Source organism: Sprattus sprattus (assembly GCF_963457725.1).
Source record: "Sprattus sprattus genome assembly, chromosome: 6".
NCBI lineage: Eukaryota > Metazoa > Chordata > Actinopteri > Clupeiformes > Clupeidae > Sprattus > Sprattus sprattus.
In genome coordinates, this window is record NC_137925.1 from 27275030 (window position 1) to 27292271 (window position 17242).

Here is a 17242-nt window from a genome sequence, read left to right on the forward strand (position 1 = left end):
TGACAAATGATTTCAATGAACGGACGGTGTACATAAACATTCAAGCTAAACTCCGCCCATGAAAACTCATATAAACCGAGCCGAGTATCACGGAACTGAGACGCGCGCGCGCCACTCCACTTCCACTGTTGTTTCAAAACAAAAGTCTTCACCATACAGATTTTGGTCAGCAGACAGAAATCTTTGTTTTTACTCAAGTTTGATGATGTGTTCGTGCAGTATACAAAGACAAAGTAAAGTTAAAGTTAAAAATAAAGCAAACATTTACTGAAAACCATTTCAATCGCAAATTTCAGTCTCAATCTCAAGTACTTTGTTTTGGATGGGGACGTGACAAATGTGTTCACATTTACTCCACAGTATTACGTATTTTGACAAGTTTACATAAACAAAATAATCTTCATGTCAAAATATTTATCTACACAAAGGGGGAATGACAACATAAAACATTATCTCTTAACTTCTGGAATCCACCATAGTTGATCATAAATTGTTTGCATGTGTTCAAAGAATAAGATATTTTATTATCTTTCTAAAAAAAAAAAAAGATTATTCTGAGTGGTTAACAAATGCAAAATAGGACAAGAACACAAAGAAAACAAAACATGCATCATAAGAAAGCAAAACAAGCAAATACATACAATCCAGGTAGAACAAACTAGCCTCTTTGGGTCAGCGGCAGAAATGCTTGGGTATGTATCTCTGGGTATTGAACTGGTTAAATTAAAGGCTTGCATGATACAATCAGTATTAAAGGAAGTGAATTTACCCAAAAACATTTTGTAAACTTATGAATGGACAACTTCTATCATTCCTTTCTATGCCCTATGCCTTCCACACTGTTCAACATGTTCATGTGAAAGATTGGCAGCAAAGGTGGAGTTCCAGTCCCTCTCAAAAATCCCCTGCAGCTCACTCTGTACGGTCTTCTGTTCCCCACCAGCCCCAGAGCCGGTCTGATTAACCACGAGGCCGATACCTGCTGTCCGGGTAAAATAGCCCTCTGACCAATTAGAAGTTCCTGTGAAGGCACAGAATATTATACTTACTGAAACATTAGAACGTGTCATCTGTCTTTTCGTTAACAACATCCTCGTGGACGATGGAATTTTCATTCAGCTACAATGCAGTAATTACAAAAACAATGTGGCAACAAGACAAAATGGACCAAAAACACTCCAATCATTTCTTTTCATTTTTTTTTTTACCTATGTAGACAACACGATCGGTCACCATGTATTTAGCATGGTTGACTCGAGCAAAGGGGATCTCCTGTTGTGCGGTTGTAGATGGCACTTGAAAAACTCTCTGTTGACACAAACAATCAGACAATCATAAAATATCAACAGATGCTAAATACAGAAGTGGTATTACAGAATCAAAATGGCACAATGACACAACATCACACTTACAACCCCGATTCTACACTGCAGAGGAGGTTGACGTAGGACCCTCAGAGACTCCAGGAAGATGAACATAGATCGGGGAGAGTGGTTCCAACAACTAACCAAAATATTCACCTCCACTCCTCTAGCGCACGCTGCTTCTCGTATGGCTGTGTCTATTGGAGGCCAGTACCTAATGAAATATTTAAAGTACATCAATAATCACTTCTATATTGAAATCAAACAAACAAACAAAAAGCAGCATTTAATTGAACAAATTATCCAGGGGAAGTATAATAAACACTAAACGAGATCGATAGATATTGTCAGAGATTTTGGTGAAAGTTTCTATTACAGGAACAGGAATAGGCACAAGCAAAAACTTGGTTAAACAGGAACAATAAGCAGGTCCTTGTCCTGACTGATCGTTTGTGTTCCTGGCCTGATTACAGAGTGTCACACATTGAAATGGCTGACATAGCCTTTAACTAGCCTAGAAGAGCCAGAAGTGATTCTGGCAAGTCACATGTCTGGGGACAGCCCATTGAAACGCTCCATTTCTTTGAACTATAGAGCATCAATCCATTTTTTTTTTTTTAAATCGAATTTACAAATGCACCTTTAAAGGCGCATTCCACGATTCTGGCAAGTTTGCTGATATTTGAAGCACCTTTTAAAATAAAAAAAAACATACAGATGACAACAAGGTCAACTTTCTACCCCACTTTCACAAATGCACTAAAGATGCCAATCAGTCCCACCCTCTAACAGAAAAAACTCCCCCAATGGCTGCCCCAACCCAAATAAATACAGAGATACATAAGAATTGCAATATACAGTGTGTCTAGCTCTATGAGACTTTGGTTTCACACTCATTAAACACTTAATATTACCTCACTGGATCTGAGTACTGTGATAGTGGAAGATAGTCCATAACAGATATGTAGACAAATGTCCTGGCATCAGCAATCACAGAAAGAATGGTTGTGAGATCATCAGAGCGACCTTGAGCTGACAATGGAGCAGGGGCACTCTGGGAAAAAAGCAACCAGTAAATAAGTTATACAAAAAAAAAGGGGCTTTTATGGCAGAGCATAGGATTCTAGGTTCTTGTCGAAAACATAAAAACAGCTGTGAAGATCTGATAGGGCACTTTGCTCACAGATATCACTAAATCAAAGGCATGATACCATGTCACAATAACACACACCATCTCATGTTCTACAACTTATACAATGTAATCCATTCAACATACAGTACATACTGTACATACAATGTTAAGGAGGAGAGGAAGTAACCCAAACTTGTTAGTTTCAATTATACTCCTTCTGAGAGTGCATGATCAATGGAAAGACAATGGTGGGGTACATGGATAGATATGAATGTTGATAGAAAGAAAGGAAATGTCATTTTATTAGGGGTGGGAATCAAATACACATTTATGAAGGATTCAGATCCATTTTGCCAGAACCAACAGTGTCAAAACACGTTCGCATTATCCCCATATCGAATCCTAAATTTATAATTTTTTTAATGTATTTTTCATTGATGTGGAGTGAGTGCATTGACACAATGATTCGCTGTGTGAGTATGAATAAGGGCATGCTTCTCAGAATGGCAGGAACATAGGCTTTACTCCACTGGTAGGTTTTACCCAAGAGGAAAAAGATTACTGATGCAAACTGATGCTAATGCAAAGCAGAATCAATACGCTGCATGGCATGGTGAATGGTCCATGAAATGTCAGCATAGGTTTAATCAAGGAATCAACAGGAACAGATTTTTGAAGATTTACAAAACCATTTTGAGGGGTTGTTTAGGAACTTTATATGAAATATCAGTAGCTGGCAAAACAGTATTCATGACAAACAAAACATATGGTCAAGCATTGTAAATGAAATATGCAGCCCACAAAGACTTAATGATATGAAAAAGAAACACAAAGTAACTCACAGACAGATATATACGTGCAGGGACACCGTTGACATTAACAACAAGGGGATGATTGGCACTAGACAAGGTAGAGAACCGTCCAGGCCAGTAGGGCGGAAGAGAACCCTTTTTCCGATCACCTATATCCCAGTAGATCCCGAATATCCGTGCCGCATCCTGTGCCAAACAGCTGCAGTTCTCCACAAACACTCCCACTTCCTTCACCTGGACAAAACACAAAGGCACGGCCATAACTCAGGCCCTGAGTAATCAGGGAAACACTGAAACAATACACACAGGACACAGCACACACTAACACGGGTTAGTGCACCATAACATGCATAATTCAACATTGAAAAATGTTACATAATATTACCATCATCATGTGTGTTAACAGCATTAGGTATGACACATTTATCCTGAAGAGTTTACCATGTAGCATTATACGTAGATGGTTAGCTGTAGCATTACAGATGTTTAGCTGATTGCAGGAATGTTATGTGAGGTAGGCATCCATGCTGCCAGTACCTGGGTGAGAGCCCGCCAGTCCATATTTGCACTTCCAATGTAGAGGTGCTTCTTGTCCACTACCCACAGCTTAGTGTGAATGATGCCTCCTGTCACAGACTGGAGGTCAACAGGGCGCACTTCTGCACCTATAAGGTTAAGAACAATCACAGTGGCCCAATTTAATCCCTTGAAAATCTCAGTTGCATCATTGCTTCATTCCTTATGTGAAGTTGAGGAGGGTGAAAGCAGGGCTTATTCACTGGTTATTCCCACCTGCAGAGGCTAGCTCCTCCGTGTCCATGGGATATGACTGAGGACTGTTCACAGCCAAGCGGAGTTTCACTCCTCTCGGCTCCAGTTGCATCAGCTTTGCGAACACCTGTCTCCCCTACAACATGACAGACACATCAGGAGACAGGCGCAGGATCAAAAAGTCTTTGAAGTTTTCCTTCTCATACTCTGCTAAAGGCCAAGCATGTCATACGAACGAGTGCTTTCATTTACGATCAGAGAAAAGGTTCTGTTAGTCAGAGGTTCTTGCTTAAGTAACAGGCCGCTCACGGTACCTCTAATACCAAACACATGAAATAGATCGTGCTGAAATTGTAGCACAATTAGACCAGTTTGAGGTGACTTAAAGGGATCTTCACAATCTCTTACCTCATTAGCACTGGGCTCTCTAAGACCCATGTCAGTATCTCTAAGGGTGAGGTAGAAAGCTGCAATATCGACAGATTTGTTCGCCTTGTCCAGAATATCCTTCCATGTTTGCGAGATGCTTGGTAATAGTGGTGATCCGGGTGGAAATATTAACCCTTCAGGAATACTCTCAACCAAGCTGAAGCTAAGGCATTAGGGAACACAGCATAGTTTTATTGTGATTAGTAAATACAAATTACTCACCATACACAATTAAAGATCAAAAAACTGTATTTTTTTAACAAAGGAGTGTGGAAACGTTCTTACCGGCAATCTGTAGAGCAGCACTCTTGAGGCATCCCGAATCCCTCTAGCCAGTGTAATTCCAGTTGAGCCAGTAAGTGCGACGTCGATTTGGGAATGCCGTAGAGCCAAATATGCTGACCAAGGCCACCCAGGAGCAGGAGAGTAGTTGGGAGCAGGCAGAAGAGAGCAAAGCTCTACAAGACCAAAGGAATACAACTCACAGCTGTTAAACTTGTCCATGAAAACAGCCACTGTGATTAATTACTTAGTACATGTATGTGGAGTACTATGTACATGACTATTGTGGAGACCGAAAACTTGAGGTACCCACAGTGCTATACAATAACGGTTTTAAGCCTTGTTTCATATATGTCTATAATATGCATATTCCGGTGCATTAAATGTGCCTTATGTTTATTGCTCTATTATGATAATCTGAGCTCAACCTTGAGTGTTGGAGAAAACAGTCCAGCATATTTTACTGTTTTACAGGGTAAAAATCACTCAAGAGCATCAAAGATCACAGTCATGTACACAGTGTGTATTTACCTTTGCGGATGACGAGGAACTTTGATTGCTTTGATATGAAGATGGATCATGTGGAGACTGCAACAGTTTCTTTGAAACTGCTTTAGAATCTTTTGACAATTTAGTATTTCTATCTAACCCACTTTTGGCATCTTCTTGTGAAGAATGTTCCACCAGTGGTTCTTCAGTCTTCACTAACTCTGAGGAAACAAACTTCAGTGTCTCCCCCTCCGTGGTACATTTATCTTCCATATTCAAGTTCTTGTAATCAACCTTCCCTTGTATGGGACATTCAGTCTGGTTCAGAGCCAATTGTTCTTCAGGGCAATCTTCCTCACCAAAGGATTCATTTTCCTCTCTCAAAGTAAAGTGATTCTCTTCATCAGAGATGCTGTACGTCCCTTGTGTTTCATTCTGATCTTCAAAATCTGCATCTGACAACTCCAGTGTATCTTCAGATGTGGCATCTTGATCTGAGCATGGAGGTTTAGAGGTGAACCGTGGAACAGAATCAGGTTGGTCTGTTACAGTAGATCCTTGATCAGACCTGAGTGAGGGTCGTTGGAGCTTCTCTGAAACTTCTTGTTCAGGAGAGTCTTCACTGCTAGCAGAAAGTCCAGGGGCATCTGGAGAGCTGGTTACAGGGTCAGCATGATCACCAAAAGCATAAGCATCAGAGATCATTTCTGGGAGGCGAACAGAAGGAAGAGGTAGAGCGGTTTCTCTGCCACTAAGGGATTTGGGTTTAGACATATCTCCTCCATAACTTATTTTGTCTTTAGACTGGTTGGGCAGACTCGACGCCTCCTGTCGTATTTGACTTGAACTAAGAGGTTCTACACTATGACCTGTTTTTTTACGAGCTACTGAGCTGTGAAAAGTTGGAATCCGAGAAGCATGCTGTTTGACTGCTTTGCGTGTCTCTTCATCATCCTCAGAGGCAGCTTGCATGCTTTCAGGCTTCGTTGTTTTCACTGATTCCTGTAAGTGAGGTGAAAGGTGGTTATGGTCAACCAAGGTAAATCAAACTTCATGAATTCACATTGACAGTTAGGCCCTTCAAAAAATCCTAGTTCACTCTGCTAGCTGGCTAAATCACCTTGATTGATACGCAAAACAATGCATAGCAAAACACGTAATCGCATCCGTGAGAGTATGAGGTTAAAAATAATAACCTTTGTGGCCACCGGGAATATCAAAAGTCGCGGAATATAGTTGGCCGACAAGCTATTAAGCTTCGACGATGATGACAAAACTTGTGTCTAAAGCAAGCTAGCTGGCAAGTTAATTTGGTCATGAACAGTCAACAAGCAAACTTACCATCTTTAATATTACAAGGTACGATTGCCTTTCAGTTGTTGACGTTAGTTCGAAGTAACTAAAACTTTGGCAACAATTTAGGAAATAAAGAAACACTCGCGCCAAAACATTACATTAGCTAGCTAAGTGTGACTGACTAACGTTTACATCATCACTGCTACGTGGCCATGAAAATACTGTAACGTTACAGGAAAAAGTGAGGCGGAAAAACTCGCCTACTTCACCCAAATTTAAAATACCCACCTCTGGCAAAGCCCACAAGGGTCTGATTCGAGCTGATCGTCTCAAGGATATTTCTGGGCCAACAGAACTTTTCCGCCCCATACTTAATAATTGAAGATTAACGATGACTTCATGAAAATAAAAACATAAACAGAAATCAAAACCACCAATACTTAGTTGTAAAGTGTAAAGTCAGCATCAAAAGAAGCCGTCATGTGTTTTTTTTCAAATGGTAGCAAAATTGTAATGCTTTAAGGTGATGGTGTAATGTCATCTTTGAATGTAAACATTGGTAGCGCAAATGGTGGTTTAAATTCAAACAGCCGCGGTTTCAACTTGACGTTGTTGTTAGGAGTCATCAATGCTCACTGCCCCATCTAGAGGATCATAGAAAAAACAACATTTTTGTTTAATGACGCTACAAAGTCATAGGCGTGCTGTCACATTTAGGAATACAATAGAAGGCTTACACATTTTTTTTGGTTTAAGACTGTCTGTCATCTGTAAAGATTAAGTGCTCACCTTGTATGGATCTGAGAAAATCATGTTTTACCTTGTGCATTAAAGTTATAATTCCCTGAAATGGCTTTCCCATGTTTCCTAGAAAATTGGGGTTAGGACTTTTGTTCTGTGTCCTAGCCCACTAGAATAGCAAGAAAGACCAATACATACAAATTACATCAATAATTCTTAGAGTTAAGGGAATGTCTGTTTGCACTGTACCCTTCATTTGAAACCAACACAATAACCTTGTCAAAAGTATCCTACTTTCCCATTTTGTTTTATTTCTATGTGGTCAAATATTTAAGTTTGTTTTGTTTGTATGTTAAATTCAGTAAATTATATCTTAATTGACTGTAAATTGTCACTACAACTACATGTCTGGGCATCATTACACATTCCAGTTCATATACACTATATACTGTATTTGTATCTATTTAGCATGCAACCATAAGACAGTTTAACATTGTCACCTGTATTAAGCGCCATATTTTGGTGAATGTGCTCAGTCTGAATTAATATTTAACGTTGTTTTAGGATGTACAGATTCAGTATCATATCAGCTCAAAGCATCTGTCCAACTAATATAGACCTGAACAGACACCCACCTTATGTTGTTAAAAACAGCCTGTTACCTATATCTGCAAGATTGGCGCATACTTTACCCTAATGCAACATGGCAGATTGATGACACAGGTAAATATGTTCACCTGGCCCCATAGGACCCCCAGCACTCTCTGGCCTTGGCTCTGACTCTCATGGATCACGAGTGGCCCCTAGGGATCCCCAGCACTCTCTGGCTTGGACTCTGACTCTCATGGATCACGAGTGGCCCCTAGGGATCCCCAGCACTCTCTGGCCTGGACTCTGACTCTGACTCTCATGGATCTCATTCCAGGTAGATATTCAGCCACTTACTCCAAAGCATGGTTGCCAGCACTTAAGCCGTAAGAGAGAGGTTATCTAAGACCACCCTGACCAGATCCTTTATTCAAATTCTGTGCTATGCTTTGTTTTGTACATTTTAGAATCTGTAAGGATTTTACGTAATATAAAGTGCCCTTCAGCTATGCAGTTGCCACCTCTTGTGCAGCTATGCAAAGAACAAGTTTGGGCAACTTATTGAGCTTGTCCTGTTGCTTTATTTAAAGCCACATCTGTGGCACACAGAAGTGTTGTGAAGTGCTCCATACACTACAAGAACAAATAAAATTGAATGCGGGAACAAGCCGATACAGACAATTAAAAATCAGCCTGGTATTAATCGGTGCTATCAACATAGCCAAGTAAAAAAAAAAAAAAAAAATCAATGTTCATACTGCTGAGATCAGTGAAAGAAGTTATAGGGCGTTGTATGTTCAAATGCATCTAAGCTGATGCTTTTGTCTCATTCTTCATTTGAACTTCACACACCTGCAGTATTCAGTAAAGTATGGATCCATCTACCCCTTTCCGACCAGGAGCATGTAGGAGTCTGATGTGCACCAAGCGTGTGTCTATAACAATTCATCATGTTATAATTTTGCTGTGTTTTAGACTTTCAACAGGACAATTAAGCCATAAAATGACGCTGTTATTTAATATATACGGCCATTTATGAATCTAACATGCAATGTATGCCAGTAATGGACATGACAAACAGGAAAACAGAAGAAAAGTTCATCTAAATAGCCTACTGTAAATCAAAGATTTGGGTAAAGTGCACCTAATTAAAGGTCCACAAAGTGTGCTTTCATTCACTGTTTTGAGCTATTGACTACAGCACATTGGTAGCAGAAATATACGGGGAATTTAGTCACACCTTAACCAGACTGACGTATAAGACTTTTATTGTTTGCAAACAGCAATACACGTGAGTGACTTCCTACACCGCTGGTGGCAGTAGTCAGCTAGTGTAATCCTTCTGCCTTTAAAACTATATGAAAGAGAACTTTGGATAATACACAATGGAAATCCTTAGAATTATAAGCACACGCAGGGTGGTAAGATTGTAGTTCTGACAACCGTTTTTAACTGTAGTAATAAAGGTTTAAAGAGGGGCTGGTGAATTAGGCTTCCTTCCTACTTTTAGTTTCTAAATCACAGAAGCTAGCTGGCTAATGTTACGTGCTAACAAGTAACATAGGCGATGTAATAATGTTGGTTTCTTAGAATAGTTATAGAACGTTATGTTCTCACTGACTAATATTAACCAAGTTTGACTCAGACAAAACGAGACAACGTTATTGTAGTGCTTTGCTCAGGGGAAGACATTGTAGCCGTCACAAAACAACATCGACGCAACGTAGTTAGCTTGCTAGCCTAACTACTTCAGGAGGTGAAGATATTAAAACAGGTTTGTGATGACACCTCGGTGTAATACTGTCAGCTCCATAGTTATCTCAGTATACTGTTTAATATAGCTGTCGTGCACTGTGAGCTTCTAGAGTATTATTATTAATCCAACTGTACATTACTTATATAATCACAGAACAGGAAGTACCTATCCTAGTTTGCGTACGAAGTACACTATGTTACCAGCTGCTGCATGGTCATAATGGATAATGTGAGACTTTCCCTTTTCTTTCTTTCTTTGAAGGACATGGATTTCTAAAGATGTCTTGAGTTTGTCCCTGGATCATGAGCTTTGCGGCCAAGGGAATTACAGATTGATAGTTGATTTGAGTGGACATTTTTGTGTCGAACTATGGGAAATTATAGACCTATATCACTGTTTGTACATTATTTGTTTACACATTAATTTTTGAAGGAAAACATTTTATTTGGATGCAGGAAAATCAATAATTGTACGGGTTTCACCAGTGGTGTTTAGTCACTATTTTCCTATGACAAAAACGGACTCACAACTTTGTCTACACTCAGTGTGCAGTGGCTTTGTGGAGCTAAATACTTTTCACATTTGGTGCTAGAATTGGGGGTCCTCAACTATTTATTAAGGACACTTAATTCAGTGAAGTTGTGATCTATTTCTTGGAATAGGCTTGTAAACACTGTACAAGGCGTGGTAAACTGTATCAATTTACCTTCTACCTCAGACTCTTATCCATCAAAAGAAACCAACAACCGTGCAAAATGGATAACCAGGTTCCAACTACTGTTTCCCCTAACTCCTCGTTCAACCCTTTTCCTATTCAACCTGCTATGGCCCCATCTGTGCAGTTGGGGTTCACCACCCTATACACTTGCCTATATGGCAGTCTTTTCATAATAGTGTATATCCAGCTTTGGCTCCTTTTGCGATATGGACATAAGCGCTGGAGTTACCAGAGCGTTTTCCTGTTTTTATGCCTCTTCTGGGCAGCCCTGCGCACCACGCTTTTTTCCTTTTACTTTTGCAATGCGGTGGCAGCCAATCACCTGCCCGCCCCAGTCTACTGGCTGCTGTACTGCTGCCCAGTGTGCCTGCAGTTTTTCACCCTGAGTCTCATCAACCTGTACTTCACTCAGGTAAGTCTGATCTGGAATCAGTGTTAGACAATATTACCTTAAGTGGCCTTGTTTTTTACTCAAGAGGTCAGTATTTTTGGAGTGAAATTAACACAAGATTGCTGTGTTGCTCAGGTTGTGCTGAAAGTGAGGGGGAAGTACAGCTATGAACCAAGCAAAGGACAGTAAGTACCCTCGCTTCCAAAGTGGAGTGAAAACAAGAGAAATTCCTTTGGAGTCCTTGTCGAATTGAAACATGCCCTGTTTGCCCCGTGCAGGTATGTGACCCGCTGCGCCTATGCCGCCATGAGTGCCATCTTCCTCTGTGTGAATGTGGTGTGTGCCGCCCTCGCGGAGCCGGGGGAAAGCAGCGACAGAACCTGGAGGCTGGTGCTTGTGCGGGTGCTGGTCAACGACCTGCTCTTCATTGTGGAGGCGGTCTGCCTGGCCACCTCTCTGCTTCTCCTGACACGCTTTTCTCCGTCCACCAGCCTCTACCTGCACAGTAAGGTAATGCAAGATTTCAGCCAAGCTAATCATTGCTCAGAATGACCTCAATACAAATCGAAACTGTTAACAAGTGTTATTTTTAGAAACTGGGTTGAACTCTGTGTTTTCTTTCATGACCTCCAATGTTTTCTTTTATTTGTTGTTGTTGTTATGGTTTTGTTTGTCATTTATGGGTTTTATACTGTTATGGATCTAAACATAGCTTTATATTGTTTGTGTCCAGTTGTTTTCTGAATGTGTTTAGATAGATAGATAGATAGATAGATAGATAGATAGATAGATAGATAGGTAAATACTTTATAAATCCTCTGGGGAAATTCTGGTATCTTGCAGCTCTCATATTTACAATAATAACAAACAATATATACAGACAATATGATACAATACAAACAAACAATAAAAAAAGTTTTGTTGCTTTTGACTCCCCCAGGGAACATCAGTATGCCAGACTGCAGTGCAGGGAGCAGGGGTGATTCTGCTCTTCCTCAGTAGGGCGTGTTACAATCTGGCAGTGCTCATGCTGTCCAAAGATCACAAGGTGGAAGCCTTTGATTTTGATTGGTACAACGTCTCAGACCAGGTACATGAACCCACTACTCACACAGCCTCAGGGTGCTGATATAACCCACTGCTCACAGCTGAAATAACCCACAGCCTCAGAGCACTGAAATAACCCACTGCTCACACAGCCTCAGAGTACTGAAATAACCCACTGCTCACACAGCCTCAAAGTACTGAAATAACCCACTGCTCACACAGCTGAAATAACCCACTGCTCACACAGCCTCAAAGTACTGAAATAACCCACTGCTCACACAGCTGAAATAACCCACTGGTCACACGGCTGAAATAACCCACTGCTCACACAACCTCAGAGTACTGAAATAACCCACTGCTCACACAGCCTCCGAGTACTGAAATAACCCACTGCTCACACAGCCTCCGAGTACTGAAATAACCCACTGCTCACACAGCCTCAGAGTACTGAAATAACCCACTGCTCACACAGCCTCCGAGTACTGAAATAACCCACTGCTCACACAGCCTCCGAGTACTGAAATAACCCACTGCTCACACAGCTGAAATAACCCACTGCTCACACAGCCTCCGAGTACTGAAATAACCCACTGCTCACACAGCCTCAGAGTACTGAAATAACCCACTGCTCACACAGCCTCCAAGTACTGAAATAACCCACTGCTCACACAGCCTCCGAGTACTGAAATAACCCACTGCTCACACAGCTGAAATAACCCACTGCTCACACAGCCTCCGAGTACTGAAATAACCCACTGCTCACACAGCCTCCGAGTACTGAAATAACCCACTGCTCACACAGCCTCAAAGTACTGAAATAACCCACTGCTCACACAGCTGAAATAACCCACTGCTCACACAGCTGAAATAACCCACTGCTCACACAGCTGAAATAACCCACTGCTCACACAGCTGAAATAACCTACTGCTCACACAGCCTCAGAGTGCTGAAATAACTTAATCTTATTTAGCCTAGATATACAGTGCCACTTGAAAGTATGTGAACCCCTTGAGCACTTAAGAGTTCTCTGATTTTTCATTTTTTTTCATCACCAATTTTCCATAGATGAAATGTCAGGTTTATGTTTATCATTTGCATGTACTTGTTTAGAGGGAATTGTTTGAGTAGCCAAAAAACTACATGGAATTAGTGTATTTCAAAAGTAAGTGAACCCCCAGCTGCATTGGTAAAGTCAAGCAGGTAACAGATTCGGTGAAACACATTTGGGTGCTTAATTAGTCAATTAAGCAAACCAATCAACTGAGAAATCCTTAGGAAAAGGGTTGGGCCACAGAGATTAAAAGAGAGAGAAAACCAACCAAACTACTGTAGTGCCAAGGTGTACCCACCCAGATCAACAATGCCATCTCCAAAGGATTCCAGCTCCATCCATCCACTGTAAGAGAAATAATTTACAAATGGAGGGCATTCAACATGACCGCATCTCTGCCTAGAAGTGGATGCCCATCAAGACCATGACCAAGAAGCACCAGAAGAAGAATAAATCAGGTAGAAGTCAACCCACACATCACCTCTAAAGAGTTTCGGACCTGTCTGGCAGCATCAGGGGTAAATGTAAATGCGTCTACAATCAGACGAAAATTTAAGAGACATGACATTCATGATCGGGTTGCTAGAAGGAAGCCTCTGCTCTCAAGAAAGAACAAAATTGCCCGTTTCAACTTTGCCAGAGAGCACTTGGATAAACCAAAGGCCTTCTGGAAGTCCCTTCTTTGGACAGATGAGTCCGAGATAGAATTATTTGGTCACGATCAAAACCAACAATTTTCATCTGATTGTAGACCCATGTACATTTACCCCTGATGCTGCCAGAGAGGTCTGAAACTCTTTAGAAGTGATGTGTGGGTTGACTTTTACCTGATTTATTCTTCTTCTGGTGCTTCTTGGTGATGGTCTTGATGGGCATTCCCTTATAGGCAGAGATGCGGTCATGTTGAATGCCCTCCATTTGTAAATGATTTCTCTTACAGTGGATGGATGGAGCTGGAATCTTTTGGAGATGGTCTTATAGCTTTCCCAAGACTGATGGGCTCTCAGAACCTTCTTCCTGATGTTCTGGGATATCTCGTTTCCTCTCTGCATTGTTGATCTGTGTGGGTACACCTGGGCACTACAGTAGTTTGGTTGGTTTCCTCTCTCTTTTAATCTGTGTTGCCCAACCATTTTCCTAAGGATGTCTGTAGCAACCGATAACGTTATAACGGCCAATAACGTAATAACGGCCAATAACGTAATAATTTAAATGTAATAAAACCAATAATTGAATAAACTGCCAATAATGTAATAAAGTTGCTGAGCCAATAACGTAATAACTTTTGGCCAATAACGTAATAAGTTATTACGTTATTGGCCTTGCATTAAAAAAAACCTTTGAAAATGTAATAACTGAGCCAATAATGTAATAACTGAGGTATCACTTCATTTTATCTTCAATATCTGGACAGAAAGTGTCCCACTTAGCCTTAATATTGCATCTTGCAACAGATGCTTAAATATCCGACCTTACAGATACCCCTCCACCCTCAATCCCCCCTCAACAGGAGGCTTTACAGAAGCAATTAAGAGTCATTTTGGATTAAAATGACACTCTTAGGGTTATGTTACAGTACTCTGTGTATCCAACTCTGTGACCATGCAGGCGCTTTGATGGAGTCTTTCTACGTTCTGCGTTGCAGTTTTCAGTATGGTATTGCAATTCACTTTCGGAACGCTAGGGAGCTTTACTTTTACTCTAGGATTCTCGAATTAGCCAAAACTGTGCTAGGGCCAGTCTGATCTACAAAGCGACATTAAATAGCTTAAAAGTAAAAGTAAAGCTCCGCTTATGGTAGCCCGACGTGTGCCTCCAACAAATGTTACCAGTCGAGGCGACAGAGAACAATGGAGACGGTCAGATAATTCCCGCAACCCCTAGTGTTCCGGCAGTGAATTGCAATACCATACTGAAAACTGCAACGCAGAACTTCATCAAAGCGCCTGCATGGTCACAGAGTTGGATACGCAGAGTACTATAACAGAATCCTAAGAGTGACATATTAATCCAAAATGACTCTTAATTGCTCCTGTAAAGCCTCCTGTTGAGGGGGGATTGAAGGTAGAGGGGTATCTGTAAGGTCGGATATTTAAGCATCTGTTGCAAGATGCAATATTAAGGCTAAGTGGGACACTTTCTGTCCAGATATTGAAGATAAAATGAAGTGATACCTCAGTTATTACATTATTGGCTCAGTTATTACATTTTCAAAGTTTTTTTTTAATGCAAGGCCAATAACGTAATAACCGGCCAATAACGTAATACGTTTTTACGTTATTAGCCAAAAGTTATTACGTTATTGTCTCAGCAACTTTATTACAGTATTGGCAGTTTATTACCTTATTGGTTTTATTACATTAAAATTATTACGTTATTGGCCGTTATTACGTTATTGGCCGTTATTAAGTTATCGGTTGCTACAATGTCTCAGTTGATTGGTTTGCTTAATTGACTAATTAAGCACCCAAATATGTTTCACCGAATCTGTTACCTGCTTGACTTTACCAATGCAGCTGGGGGTTCACTTACTTTTGAAATACACTAATTCCATGTTTCATGTAGTTTTTTTGCTACTCAAACAATTCCCTCTAAACAAGTACATGCAAATGATAAACATAAACCTGACATTTCATCTATGGAAAATTGGTGATGAAAAAAATGAAAAATCATGGTAAAACGAAAAACTCTTAAGTGCTCAAGGGGTTCACATATTTTCAAGTGGCACTGTATGTAGGCAAACACTCATTGTTTGCATGTAGTGTGTTTCTTCTCAGCTGTGTGATATTGCAGTATTGAGTGTATGTGTGGTCCCTTGTTTTATTCTTGGTGGTCATGTCTGTTTTTATTGTCTGAATATATTTAAGGCTGACCTACACAGCGAGCTTGGAGATAGGGGGTACCTCGTGTTCGGGGCAATCCTCTTCATCTGGGAGTTGCTCCCAACCAGTTTGCTCATTCTTATATTCAGAGTCCGCCAGCCTCCACAAGAAGTGGTAAGTATACTTGGAGCTTCTCACCGCCTTATATTTTGAATGTTTACCTCCGGTATCCGATCTCAGTTTTGACAAAAGGGTGGTTTTGCAGAATTATACTCCAGCAGTCACCAGTCAAGGCCCGCGTTCCTACTTCTTCGATGACCCTCAGAGGATGGACGACGACGAAGGTGTCCCGTGGGGCTTCAACACACAACACCATAGCAGGTAGTCACCACTGTCCCCCTGCTTGAAGAAATTAATCTTGTGGAAACCATGTATGAAGCTTTAATAGCCTACTTGTCCACAACAGCCATTTGTTATAGTTTTGAATATTTAAGCACATTCATGCAAATAGTACCACTGAGGCAATAATCCAAGCCAAATGATAACTTGTATCGCAAATGCTCCATAAAGAGGATGATGGTTTGGTACATAATAAACTAAATGCCAGTGAGAAAATAAGAATAAGAGAAAATAAGACTGTAAATCCTAAATTAGAGGTATACTGTATATACTTGTCCTGTAGACAATTGTTTTACAATGTTGGACTTTGGTCATCTTTGTTCACAGGCCTATGAAACTAAATTGCATCCTATTCTCCTCTGATCTCCTGTTTAGCTGGTTTGGCTCCTCCAGTGAGACCGCGCCCCTTCTCTTTGCCAGTGCCAATGACCAGAGCAGCCAGCACCACTCTCTCTACTCCACTCCACAGAACTGACCGTCTCGGGGGAATACTTGGGCATTTCCAAGACCTCGTCAGACGGAGTATTTGCACTCACAGACTCAGGCACTTCGAAGACTACTTGCACCTTCACATTCCAACAAGACCACTATCCTGTCAAAGACCATCAGGGACACCTATGATTCCGCTTGATGAGTTAAAGTCATATGGCGGTCCAAAGGCTCAATGGTCTATATAAAAGCTGTAGCGAACAGTACTGGACAGTTTTACCCTTTCTCTCAAGTTTCAGCCAGTCTTAGTTCTTGTGGATAAAAGGGTACTAGAGTCATTCCTCAGTCATGATTTTCAATGTATAACTAAAGTGGTATGCATTTTTAATACTTAATAAGATTGTTCTTTAAATTATTTTCCTATGACCCAGACCCCTTAGATATATTTTATTAGATATCCTTTGATTTTGGGGAGGGGGGTCAGAAAAAGGGAACAAGGATTGATCACAGGGCTTGAGATTGCCGTGTTTTAATGCATTAATGTGTTGCTCATTTTAAAAGGGAATTTGGATGGAAGAAGGTATTAATATATAAAATTCCATTAAACCAATGTCGTGTATTTATTTCTACAGTTCTTAATACTATATGTGTAGTGTATAGTACAAGTATCTGTGGAGGATTATCATTTAACTTCCTTTTTTATATGCAGCTGGCATGGCTATCC

At 40.6% G+C, this 17242-nt stretch overlaps 1 protein-coding gene across 1 annotated transcript; it reads left to right on the plus strand.

Moving 5' to 3' along the window:
- The first annotated feature begins 10025 nt into the window (after window positions 1-10025).
- On the plus strand, window positions 10026-17128 carry gpr137 (G protein-coupled receptor 137). The gene is made up of 7 exons (XM_080841450.1): window positions 10026-10790; window positions 10905-10954; window positions 11048-11279; window positions 11710-11859; window positions 15736-15864; window positions 15956-16071; window positions 16465-17128. The coding sequence occupies exons 1-7, from the start codon at window positions 10416-10418 to the stop codon at window positions 16562-16564; spliced, it is 1152 nt and encodes a 383-aa protein (XP_080697576.1). The 5' UTR covers window positions 10026-10415; the 3' UTR covers window positions 16565-17128.
- Window positions 17129-17242: the final 114 nt, after the last annotated feature.